The 14,029-nt window shown below is 35.6% G+C and overlaps 1 protein-coding gene across 11 annotated transcripts in view; it reads left to right on the top strand.

Annotated features, from left to right (window-relative positions):
* Nucleotides 1-14,029, top strand: part of ZNF280D (zinc finger protein 280D) — a 107,945-nt gene that overhangs the window by 73,038 nt on the left and 20,878 nt on the right. For 8 of the 11 annotated variants that reach the window (XM_043982949.1, XM_043982954.1, XM_043982947.1 and 5 more), the window contains one exon: nucleotides 12,184-12,239. The exons of 2 other annotated variants lie outside the window; for them this stretch is intronic. In XM_043982949.1, the coding sequence (XP_043838884.1) occupies nucleotides 12,184-12,239 (56 nt within the window). Of the gene's footprint in view, nucleotides 1-12,183; nucleotides 12,314-14,029 lie in introns of all 11 variants that reach the window. One more of the 11 variants, XR_006354757.1, reaches the window with a different exon arrangement.

Here is a 14,029-nt window from a genome sequence, read left to right on the forward strand (position 1 = left end):
TTTTGGTAGATGTTCTGTCATCACTGTTCCAGACCTTTTCTGCTTCTCTCAGGTTTCCGGTTTCTTCCATGCTCTCTCCTCATTTTGAATTTATACTCATTCAGCTCTTGCTTTACTCAGAATATTGAGCCCTTTGATTCTAACTGACCCCCTTTTAACTTCTTTTCTCCCTAATTTAATATTTCTCCATATATTTGTCAGATCTCTCTACCCTCCTTCCTATCTCAGCGGAAAAAAATATTCTGGCTTCTTTTTGAATTTCATCCTTTTATTTCTTTGTTAATACTTTTGTCTCCTTCCAATTCTTCTAGAACTCTAATCTATAAATTATCACTTCAGTTGTATCCTTTCCCTTTGCCTAGCAACATATTCAGGCCATTCACTTATCTGATAAAACAGCCTTCTCCTTCAATCTCTTGTCCCACCAAGTTCTTTCTCTCATTTTTACTTCATTTTCAAATTACTGGATTAGTCAACACTCAAGGCATATACTCTAGGAGAATCCAAACTACAGGTATAGGAAGCATTAAAGAAAGAGTTGAAAGGTGTGCCCAAGGCTGGAATTCTTCATTTCTTTATCACTGCTTTAGTATACTTTTCTTATCTCCTGAGATCCTATTTGACCTTTTAGCCTACTTGAGATTTATATAAGCAGTAGCTACTACACAGTCCCTAAATCTGCCATTTTACCAAATGTGTTTTACAAGTTGCTATTTTCTCCAAAGGTTCTTTATCTACATTGGTTCACTTTGCTACTCCCTTCTCTAGGTTCTATGCCATCCTTTCTTCTGTTATATTTTATCTCAGCATCTGCATTTAAATTCTCTCGTAGGACCAGTTAATTTCCTTTATAATGCTTCTGTCAAATTCCTTATGATAATAATCCTATAAAAATTAGGAATTTAAAAAATTTCCTAGCTCATAATCAATTATAACAGTATTCCAAGGAAATCTTAAAACAATTCAATGCTATTAACGTAGTTCATAACAGCAACAAATATTTGTTTTCCCTGGTTCTTGAGTTGAATTCTGGTTTTCCTTTCCTTAAATTCCTGATGGACTATAGACAGGAATTTGAGCATATGGCACCTCTTTCTTGGTTCATTATTTGGTGGGATATAAATATATCTATTTATACTTATTTATTTATTCATTCATCCTTTCATTCATTTCTTTATTTATTTTGCGGGGCAATGGGGGCTAAGTGACTTGCCCAGGGTCTCACAGCTAGTAAGTGTCAAGTGACTGAGCCCGGATTTGAACTCAGGTTCTCCTGAATCCAGGGCTGGGGCAGCTAGGTGTCGCAGTGGATAAAGCACCAGCCCTGGATTCAGGAGAACCTGAGTTCAAATCCGGGCTCAGTCACTTGACACTTACTAGCTGTGTGACCCTGGGCGAGTCACTTAGCCCCAATTGCCTCACCAGAAAAAAAACCAAAAACAAAAAAAATATATTATTGCTCCACACCTTGTGGAAAACATATTCAAATTGGTACATCAAGAAAAACTTTAATCTATTTAAAGCATTTTCATAACAATTTGAAGAAATCAGTGATTTTTCTTCTAATTTCATTATATTAGAATATTTAAAGAATATACACATTTTCCCCACTATTAAAAGATGTCTCTACCAACACTTTTCCATTTTTATGTTCAATAAAATAAGTCAAGTTGTAAGAACACTTAAAAAGTTTCCCCAAGATTGTTAAATATTGCTACTGATGGTCATACATTAAATACCTGTTTCCCTTAATAACATTTTATGGTGAAAACAACTGTATCTTTTGGCTTATCTATAACCCTGCAGCACCTAATTAATTAACTGGAGAGGGGACAGTAGGGGAAAAAACCCAATTTTGCCTTTTGTTAAAATATATTTTCAGCATAGCATTATTAATGAATGTTAAAATTTATTTTTAGTTAGTGGCAGCATATAGTTTTATAGTCACTTGTAGTGATTTATTTTTAAAATTACCTATCCTTAAATAATGATCAGTTTCATTCTTGATATAAATGTCCAAGTTGCTTATGTATATTAGGCTGCTCCACGCAAGTGTCCTTTAATTTGATGATCTGTAATAATTATATTTAGAAACCACCACAAAAAATTATATCAAATTTAATGTATGAACTATACACACACACACACACACACACACACACACACAGTTCTAGATCTGTATAACCCTATTTCTGAACCATCATCATTTCTGGTATGTTCTTGGTTATCAATTTTCATTCCCTAAGGATTAAATAGTCCCAAATAGATTAATATTAAAAACCATTTTTCATGCTGTTATGATTTATAATCCACCAAGTCCACATTTAGCTAAGTGGTACCTAAAAGAAATCCTAATAAACCAAATTAAAATGTAAAAACAAAGACAAGTTTGCCTTGTCCTAACCTTCTTTGTTTCTGAAAACAGGGATTGGAACCTAGGTGTCATCCATGACTCTTCACTCAAGACCAATTGTTTCTTCCTGCATAACATGTCTTGTATATGTCACCTTTTTTTCCCCCTGACTTTGGTCCCACCTTTGTAGGTACAAGCCTGCAAACTTCACACCTGGACTATAGAAATAACTTTCTGGTTCCTCTCTCCATTTCAAGTTCCTCCCCACTCTAGTACATCATATATTGATCTTCCTAAATCACAAGTTTGACCAAGTCTTTCCCTCCCTTGCTCTCTCTCACATATACACACACACACACACACACACACACACACACACACACACACACACACACACACACACACACACACACACACTTCATTTAATTTCCACTGTTTCCCTTTTGCCTCCAAAATCAAATCTAAAACCCTCTGTTATATTTGATCTGATTTACTTTCCTTATAAAATCCTCCATAAATTGTTCCCTTCCTACCTTTCCAGTCTTTGTACACCTTATATTCTCACATCCAATGATACTAGTCTTTGTGCTCTTCTCACACAAGACATGCTGTCCCCTAACTCTGAGTAGTTTTATTGACTGTTCCACATGCCTGCATCTCCTATCTCTCATTTCTACCCTCTAATCTACCTGGTGAGAGAAATGTTTATTTCTCTCTTATATTAGCAATCAATTATTGAATTAGGATCAGAATTTTTTCAGAAGCCTGTAGGTTGTTCAGTCTTTAAAGGATGTTGTTGATGAATGAAATTGTTCAGATCCCTAGGGTACATGCCTTTCAATCCTGGGTTGGAGACCTCATCCAACTAGAGAACCTTACAAAGAGTTTAGTATAATCTTGGTGAAATCTGGCCCATTGTGTTCTAGTCAAACAGGTCTGAGTGATCAGAGTCATGTTCCTTAGCCCCTTATTAGAATAGCACCACCTCATTATAGTTATTCTCATTACTTGTTAACCAATCAAAAAAATCTATGAGGGGTCTTTGGCATTTGAGTGTTACCAACCCCTTTTATTAATTATTGTTAGCATGATTAATGAAATTATTAATTACTCAGAAACTATGCCTCTCATACTTTTTTTAAGTCACACTGGTTTCCTTCCAACCTCAGTTAAAGTCCCACTTTCTATAAAAAAGCTTTTCCTGTATTCCCTTAGAATATTTTTGCTTTTGTTTTCCAATTTAACCCATATATATCTTATTTCTACAAATTTGTTTGCATGTTGTCTTCCCAATTAAACTGTATGTTTCCTGAGGCCAGGTAATATTTTCTGCCTTACTTTATATCTGTAGGGCTTAAGACCGTGCTTGGCACATAGTAGGTACTTGATTAAATGTTAGTTGACTGACTCACAGAATTTGATTTTCTCCATTTGCAGGGGAGGGGGGGATATTACTGAATTCATATAACCTTTCACAAATATTGTTTTATAAACCTCCAGAGTGGTAAGAGAAGTTAAGAGATCACCTATTCCAAAGCCTCCATTTTGCAAATGAGCAATCTGAGACCTTATTGAAGTATTTAGATGCCATACTGCCTTTCAGTATTTTGGAGTTGAAATATATTGTTCTTACTGGCCAGTCATATGAAAGTAAATCAGATCAAATCTATATAATATAAAACAGTTTTTTAATTACCAAACCCAGAGAACCAGTAAATTCCAAAACTAGTAGGTGTTCATTCCTTTTTCTACTCTAGCTTTATTGGGATTTCATGAAGAATTTCATCCTTTCCTGATCACTAAAACGGAAAGCATTTTCTCCTCTCATAGAGAAATCATTCAGAGAACCTGATATTTCTAAGCCCTCAACTGATACCCACTTCACAATTAAGATATAATACTATCTTGAAACAATTGTCCCTAATAGACTATTTAAATAACTGGTTCATGTAGTATCATAAATTTAAAGCTGGAAGGGACCTTAGAAGTCACTGGGCTCAACTCTTCTATTTTAGAGATGAATTGAAGCCCAGAGAGGTTAGAGTACTTTGCCAACAGGTAGTAAGTGGCCTAGCCACATTTTGGGGGGAAAAAAATTCTTAACAAAAATCAAGTAAAATGAGCACTTCTTTTTTTTTTTGGTGAGGCAATTGGGGTTAAGTGACTTGCCCAGGGTCACACAGCTAGTAAGTGTTAAGTGTCTGAGGCCGGATTTGAACTCAGGTCCTCCTGACTCCAGGGCCGGTTCTCTATCCACTGCGCCACCTAGCTGCCCCCCAAAATGAGCACTTCTATATCCACAGTACTGTGGAAAGTGGGTTGTAAAAGTTACTGTCATTCTCTATTATATATAGTTTGCTTTCTTTTTATGTAAATTCAGTGCGTAACTTTAAAAGTATTATTTGTGATTCTTTCTTTCCTTCTGTTCCATGCATTTCAAAAATGAAGTTTCAGTGACACTTTTGGGTGGGGGGGAGGAGAAACCCTATTCTTCATTCCCCATGTCTTCTTCCTCCCCCCTGCAATCCTACCCCATCATTGAGAATTCTTACATTGGCTGGGTCAGAAAATGTATGTCTTATGCTGTGACCCAAGTCCTTTTCTGTCAGGAGGTGGAGAGCTTGCTTCATCATCAGTCATTTGCAATTGCTATTGGTTATTGAATTGAACAGAATTCTTAAGTCTATTAAAGTTGCATTTAAGAAGGTGTCGATATTGTATACATTGTTCTCATCTATTGCATCAGTTTATACAAGTCTTCTAAGGTTTATCTTAAACCATTTCTTTTGCCATTGAAAAAATATGGAATCTTAAAAGCTTTCTGAGAAGTTATTTTTCTAATGAGATATCAAGTCCCTCAGGAAATTTTTTAAAAAGTGAATGCATTTGCCACCCTGGCACTAAATTTATTTAGTTTATTTAGTTGAAGGTGTAAAGAATCATTCAGCTGTGAGTTGGATTGGATGGTTGGCCAGTCTCTCCTCTGAGCTTCAGTCCCATATTAACAGTTGCCTATTGTCCATGTTAAACTGGATGATGGCCTAGAGGTATCACAAACCCAGCATGTCCAAAACTGAATTCTTAAGCTTTCTTATCAAACCCTGTCTATAGTTCCTATTTCTATCAAAGAGATCAGCATTTTTCTAGTGTCCCAAGTATGTGGCATAGTATTACACTATACTCTTTATTCTACCTAACACGCACTTAGACAATCTGTTGCCAGATTTCTTCATTTCTACCTTTATGAGATCTCTCATGTTTGATATTTTCTCTTCAGTAAGACATCTGCCACCTTAGTTCATGTCCTCATTACCTCTTGCCTAGATTATTGCAACAGCAATTGGTTTGCCTCAGTTCTATCCCCAATTCCAGTCTTAGTTTCTACAGTGCTTGCCAAAGTTATTTTTCTTAAGCACATATCTGATCATTTCACTCTGCATGCGAATTAATTCCAGTGCTTCCTCTAAACTTATATACACACCCTCTCTCTTTACCTCTTAAAGTACTTCACAGCCTAGCCCAAAGCTATCATTCCAACCTCATTAGACATTATTACCACCCCCACCTGCACCCTGCAAATTGGCATTGCCTTTGTATCCCACATACAACATTCCATACCTTCATAGTGCGTCATGGCTACAATGTGTTTTCTTTTTTTCTTTTTTTTTTTTTGCGGGGCAATTGGGGTTAAGTGACTTGCCCAGGGTCACACAGCTAATAAGTGTTAAGTGTCTAAGGCCGGATTTGAACTCAGGTCCTCCTGAATCCAAGGCCAGTGCTCTATCCACTGCACCACCTAGCTGCCCCTGCAATGTGTTTTCTTTTTACCTCTGTCTCATAGAATTCTTCTCTTCCTTCAAGATGAAGCTCAAGTGCCATTTTCTACATGTAATCTTTCCTGTTCCTTCCAGTTAGTTGCTTTTGGAAGGATCCCAAAATACCCCACATATAACTTTTAATTTAATTATTATTTCTTTTTCATATTTCTATCTACTTATTTATGTACTTAGAAATTGTTTTTGTTTGTATCACTCATCATAAGTAGGCCCTTAATAAATGTTTCTCCATTGGTTGATTTTGCAGTCCCAGCCAACACTTCTTTTTCAAATTTTTCCTAGACATTAAGCTTGTAGGGTTTTCTTCTGAGCGATGTAGGGTAATCTTAGTTTTAAGGTCTTGTGTTTTTTTGGTATCTTAACATCTAACAGGTTTCTTCCATGGAAGAGAATTACATTACTTAGAGCTTTCTACTTGATCCAGGACCATAGAGTTTCTGGCTACTTGTACCCTTGGGACCATGGTTTTTCTTTCCTTCATTTTCTTTCCCTCCTCACATTCTTTCTCTTATGTCTGAGTAATTAAGTTTTTTTTTTCTGGTAGCTTCTGTGATAGATTGTTGGTCTTATGGGTTTCTTAAACTTTATTCATTGATGCTGGCTACTATACTAGATGTCTAGAGTCACCTCTTAGAAAATATGGGGAAGATTGCCTATTCTGTTTGGGAGAAGGAAAGTCATTTATCTATTGGACCTAGTTATAGCACTGTATTGGCAGAGTATTTGCTTATGAAAGTGGAATCTCCTCAAGGTATTGGTCCAACGCATAGAGCATTAGACTTGGAGTCAGGAAACCTTGAGTTCAAATATGAACACTTATTAGCTGTATAACCTCAGTTTCCTCCTCTGTAAAATGGAGATAATAGCACCTACCTTTGTGAGAATAAAATGAGATAATCACAAAAGGGGCAAGAGGTGACTTGGTGCTATTTTGTTATTTCTAGGTTCATAAAGGATAGTAATCAGAGCTTCATATACCTATGATTTTTGTCAGTGCAGATACTCCTTCTATCAGTCCAGATTCCAGTCCCTCATTTTCTTGAGTTGCTGTGACCAAAGAATTTATTACTCTAATCATAATGGCCAATCCAGTGATAAATGTTTTTGAATTTAGCTGACTTGATCTCTCAGTCTATCTGTATACATCTGTGTGCTCACAGCTTTCAACACTAGCCCCATACTGTATTTCCAGCTTAAAAAATTTTGCCAGAACATCTATACCCTTGGCAGCTTTCAGAACTGTGAAATTTCTTCTACACAGTCATGACACATTAAAGTAGAACTTTAGTAGCTGCTCAATTTATATAATTTTTGGTGTTTTATAAACCAGTTTATACACAATATAATCCAACAAGTATTTATTTAAGTCCTTACTATCTGTAAAGCACCTTCATAGGCATTTGGAATACAAAACTTAAAAAAAATAAACATCCCCATCCCTCTTGGAGCTGGTACTTAGGATAAAACATGTAAAAAGTTGCATTACTTACATAATTTAGGGAGGAAGAGAGAATGGCCTCCCATTGAATGTAATACTCATGAATTGATACCCAGATGAAGTTAAAATTTCTAAAAGATAAGGGAGATACTAAATTTCAGGTGTGGAGGAGAACCTCTAAAAAAGGCACAGGTGAGAGAGAGCAAATGGGCCAGAGAATAGCAAATTTCACTGGAATGTAGAGTGCAGAATAAGAAGTAGTAAGCCTGAAAGAGTCAGGTGAACAAATCCAAAGAATTTGTATATAATTTCACAAACATTTAGGGAACTATTGATGTTCCTTGTTCAAGGGAGTGACCCAATCACATTTATGCTTTAGGAAGGTTATTTGATCAACTATATGGGGGCTAGATTGGTAAGTTGGGAGACTATACACTGGAATTCCAGTTTTCCCTTGAATTAGATATACTTTGTCACTTCAGTGAATCTATGATTTCATTTGCCATTGTTGTCATTTCTGACAGTTATACAGATCATAGCCTATTCATTCATTCATATAGAATCAAAATGATCCTCTCTCCAGATCCCCTCGGTATGTACTTGATTAAGTCCAGCTGATCTTTTTTTCCCCTTTACTGCTATTTCTACTTCTTTACAGAATATATAAGGAACTGTGTTAGAATCTAAATGTGGAGGTTCCACTGTCATTAATGGAGAAGTTTGTTGTAGAAATCTTGACAAATCTTTTCCAATTTTCAACTGTTCTCTTCAGATTTCTTTAATGTCCTTAAAATGTTTTGGCTCAGTCACATTTCCTTAACCAAATTGTCTGTAAAGTTTTTTCCCTTTGTTGCTTTTTGCTACTTTATGTCATATACTGCTCAAATTTCTCCACCATCCTGTAATTTTTGACAAATGGCTATATCCTAAACCATTGTTGCCCTCTCTTCCTTCCATATATGGATATATGTTATTGCTTGGCAAGTAGATGAAATGCTTTGCTCTGTGAGATAGCTACTTTGACCTATTTAGTGTGATGGTGAATTATGCTTCAGTGAAACTTCCTTAGGAAATGGTGATAGCCTGAGTCTGTCTACTCATTTATTCGGTTCCCATTCTTCAGCATCAACAGCTTGTTTAATTAGGGCAAGTTGGAATTGCCTTGATTGAGCACCAGCTCTTTATATTTCTATTCTTCTCATTTGGAATTCGTCTTTATCTCACCTTTAACAGGGAATAGACTAAAAGAGAGAGAGAGTGTGTGTGTGTGTGTGTGTGTGTGTGTGTGTCTGTGTGCTCGCATGTGCATTTTATGCTATTCTGATGCCAACCATGCCTCTTGCTTTTTGATTCTTTTCTGGCTAAGTAGTGTATAATCATCTCCTTATTACGAAAAATCTCTAGTTAGCAGGGTTTCCTAGGTGTCACCTTTAACTCTCTGCCCCAAACATTTCTAAATAACCTGATGGGAAAGAAGACCTGCTTCAGAATTTGCCTTCAGAAACTTTTTTTTCCTCCAAAAGACTCCTTTTTCCTTGAGAGTTCTCAATATTGTGTCTCTGCCCCAAGTATTTTTCTTCCTCATCCTGTTACAGATTTTTCTTCTTCCTCATCCTCTGTAATAGATGTCACATAACACAATTTTTAGACATTTAGCTGATTATACTTCAAATGTAGAACCTTTGGTAACTGACTGGGCATACTATTAAAATTTGAATGAAAAGAAACTAGAAGACAAAAGGAAGTTGCAGTTAAATAGAACAATGGCTCACAGATTCAGCTTCAGGAAGCAAATGAAGAGGCTGGTGAAATATAGTTTTGTGGGGACACTGCAGTATCCATGTTAAGCAGATGCAAAAAGACCAGCATAAAGATGCTATCAGTTTGGGCAGCTAGGTGGTGAAGTGGATAGAGCACCGGCCCTGGAGTCAGGAGTACCTGAGTTCAAATCTGGCCTCAGACACTTAACACTTTCTAGCTGTGTGACCCTGGGCAAGTCACTTAACCCTAATTGCCTCACTAAAAAAAATTAAAAGATGCTATCAGTTTATGTGACATCTATTACAGAGGATGAGGAAGAAAAATTCTGTTTCTGGCTTAACTCATTCTCTATATTTTTCCATCTCTTTAGCTACTTCTCCACCCTGAAATATGTTTTATTTAGTGACCCCCTTGCTTTTAGCAGCTCCACAATACTTGGGTAGAAACACACTATTGAGAGTTCCAAGAAAAAGCAGTACCACCTTCCTTGCCCCATTTTTGGCTCTCTGAACTAGTCATTGAAACTGTCATTTTGTCATTTTCATTATTTTGTGGATTGCTATGATCAAAGATTTAGCACTCACTAGCCAACTTACTGGTAATGAGTCACTCTGTACTTAGCTAAGCTGGTCATCAGAAAGCAGTTTCTTTCTAAAGTTCTGTTTGGAACCTGGCACAACCCCACTGTTAATACTCATGCTCCAGATATGGAGAGGGGGAGGAAGAATTTGATCCCTTGCCTGTTTTTGTCCATGAAACTTCCCTTCTAGTTCTTTCAGGGCCAATTCCGTTATTGAACCCTGTACCTCATATTAATTTGAACTCCTAAAAAGCCCTTCTTTTCCATCATACTACATTCTTAAATAGGGCTTCACAAAACAATTAGACCAACCATTCTGTGCTGAAAGCAATCAGCCTTTATTTGATACATTATAACTTTTAGAAGGGGAGACTTCTATGGCTTACATAGTAGCTTCAGGGTGGAAACATTTAATGCAAGAGAGGGTGAGTAAAGACAATAATAGACCATCTCCAAAATGGGATGAGGAATGATAAGAAAGAAATGCAACCAGAGATGTTTTCCAGAACCTCAGGCATGATCATCTTCTTTTGATGGCAAGAAGTAGTTGTAGATGCTCATGAAGAAGTTGCCCTCTGGACCCAGATCATTACATTGTTACATCAAGTTCTTGCTGCATCTTCTCAGTTCAATGACTTGGGATACGTGGGTTCCACAGCCTCACAATATCAACATATCACAACATCAAGGCACAATAAATCAGCAAACATAATAATAATCAACCACTGTGTACTAGGCACCATGCTGGGGGGTTGAGGAATATATAGGAACGGTCAGGGTCTCACTCAGTTGGCTAGGAAGTTGGAAGTTTCTGACACAGAAGGGGAGGTTGGAACGATGGGGTATAAAAGGCCGGAGAAAAGAATTGTCTAGAGGAATAACCTTGTAACCATGGTAATTTCTATACCAGAACATGCTATGACCCCCCCAAACCACTCTTACCAGTCACTTATTCATCATTTTGATTTCCACTTTCCTTCTTTTTAAGTTTCTTTTTGCTTTATTAGGCTGTAAGCTCCATAAAGGCAGTTATCTTTATTGAACATTTTTGAGCAAAATAAATGTTTATTTAATTGAATTAAATCTATTTCCCCTGCTGTCTCTAGTAACTTCTTACATATTGTCTGCTCTCGTGTAAAAAGGTTGGAATTTTACAAACATTGCCATATACTAGTGTCCTTTTACTTCTGTTTGGTGAGCTTTGTTGATTTCCCAATCCCAGTATTTTTGTGTGATGTTTGGGTCTTTTCCCCCCTAACAATTTTTGGTTTTATTTTTATTTATATATTTTTTGCTTTGTTTTTATTTCTTGCTGAGTATTGCTTTTTTGTTGCCAAAGGCTGTTTTATATGGCGGAGGGTTCCTAGTTTAGATATGTTTTCAGGGCTCTAAAAGACTTGTCTCTGGTTAATATAGAGGGGTTTGGTTTTTTAAAAATAATAATTTTTATATTTTGTTTCACAGAGATGACATTGATTTATTCCAGAATTATGTATGTTTATTTACACTAGAGGGAATTAAATTCAGTAAACATTTAGCATTTAACATGTGTAGGATCTAGGCTGGAAACTGGAGATAAAAGGCAAATGTGAAACCTGTCTTGCTCTTTTCCAGGGGAGGGGGCACACCATGTAGACACATGGGTAAATAATACAAGGTAATTTGAAGAGCAAGCGAGACCATTAACTGAGTGGCTTGTGAATGTTGAATTTTTAATTATTATTTCTGAAATGTTTTGTATGAGTAACTTTCTGATATATCTTTCTTGATTATTTCAACAAGCTTTCATATCCAGTTTTGAATATGTTAGCCAGCAATTCGGTTAATTGTCATTTCAGTCCTGGTTTCTTGGATAGTTTGAAGAGAGAGCAGGCAGTGAGTGAGGTAACTTAAATATGTATTTGCACCCTGCCTTTTACCAGAAACGTTTTGATCCCTAGAAGTTTTTGATAGTCATTTGTTTGACCACATTAAAAATTCATACTTTTAATTCTGTAGACCTTTCCAGTACCTGATGTATAGTTCTCTATTGTCAGTCAAAATTTTAAATGGAAATTTGATGTTAAAATTTTTCCCTAAGTTGTTAGTGTCTTAAGCTACACACGAAGTTCCTGGTATCTAGTTTGGCATAATAAAAATAGATTGTATTCTGAGTTACATTATTAATTACTAGTTTAGTCATGAACATAAGGAAAAATATCATTAATCATTACAGAAAAATTCAAGACCTAATATGTCTGAAGGAAAAACAGAAACATCAACTTCTGAAAGGTAAATATAAGGAACAGCTGCATCTCTTGAAATTCAAGTACATAAAATAACACTTGGGCTGTGTTATTTCACAGGTAATTGGCCAGGGAATATTTACAAATTATTTGTGTACTGATGCTTTTTATTGTAGAATATAATTTTAAAATAATGTTTATTCAACAAATGAAATAAAATCTTGAGCTTCAAATTGTTTTGTTTTGCACATTTACACATTTTATAATTAAATTTCAAAATTAGAAAGACTGCTAATACATTCTGCCAAATCATTTTTAAATCTTTTTTTTTCTTCTTAATTAGCAGTTAACCTCAGTATTTTTTTAGTTCCCCCAAATGAAGGAAAAGATCAAGTTTAACACTGTTTAATGCACATCAGTGAAACAGTATTGCATTTTGGATATTTTCTAGAAATCTTTCCTTTGTTTATAAAGCCATAGGTATATATTTGAAATCTGATAATAAGCTGCAGTACTCCAATACTTAATAAATAGATGTCTCTTCTTTAAGATATACACAAATGGAAAATGGAAAAGGGCTTAAATAATCAAATATGTGAAATATTTCCAAAACCCTGTTGTCAAATTAGAATCATAACATTCCTAATAGAACTCAATACCAAAGATGAATCTTTTTTTACCTTTTTAAAAGAAAGTGTTTCTATTTCTCCTTTACCTTTATAATCTATACTATAGTAGGTTGCTTGAACATTATTTTGGTTTTTAAAAATGAATTCTGTAATAATACACTTTACATTTTTCAAACAAACTTCACTGGTAAAATTACCTTAGTTCTTTCTCTGCTGCTAGTATATACAAAAATTCTCATTTCTATTTTTAAATTCACGTTAATTAAGCCTTTTTAACATTTGACACTTGGAAGAAATATAAAGTGAGGTGGCCTAAACTTAGAATGATCACTGTTAAAGTTTAAATCCCATTATTATTAACTTCAAGGGACAGTTTATTATTTTTCTTTGGACATATTCTTTGAAATAGTCCCTTAACCACTACATGGAAGACATTTCTGTTTTTACAGAGTTTTTGGCTATAATGGTAGGCAATATAATGGGATCTTACATATATTCCTCTTAGAATGAAAAATTAAGATCTCAGCATACTGAAATAAAAATTGTAATAGACAGGATTAATGTCCAGTATAGTAATCATATTGGTCTTAAATATAGACATCTACTCAAATATGGGCATTGCCTTTAAATTTTACTATTTCTTTGCAAGGGGGGAAAAAACTGTGGACATGCACAGAGAATTAACACTGGACATAGGCCTTTAGTAGGCTTTTATTTATAACCTAGTTGGAATAAGCTAATGCATACTATGGCCCATGTCAAACAAAGGGGGCATTTAAGTTAGGAAATATGGGGCAAAGATTTATTTCCTCTCAGTTTTGGACACAGTAGCAAAAATGGCATTATTAGTATGGCTAGCAACATTTTTTTTGTAGAACACCTAAGTTTCACTATAATTGAAAAGCCATTCACAGTCATGGCTTGAAGCAGAACTGTCTAAGCTATAACCAGCAGAGAGTTGATGTACTGGGTTTTTTATTCAACAAGTCTTAAGAATGGAATGCTTTACTCCTGATATAGATTGCAGAAGGTTCCCAAATAACTCTGTAATCATCTATAAGGGATTTTAGATGAGCCAACTTCCTCATTTTACAAATGAGGAAACTGAGGCAACAGGGCTTAAGAAACTTGTCCAAGGTCATAGGACTAGTTCATATCACAGAGGAACCAGGCTTAGAGCATGTGTTTCCAGTCTCCTGGCCCAATG

The sequence above is a fragment of the Dromiciops gliroides genome, chromosome 2 (assembly GCF_019393635.1).
Source record: "Dromiciops gliroides isolate mDroGli1 chromosome 2, mDroGli1.pri, whole genome shotgun sequence".
NCBI lineage: Eukaryota > Metazoa > Chordata > Mammalia > Microbiotheria > Microbiotheriidae > Dromiciops > Dromiciops gliroides.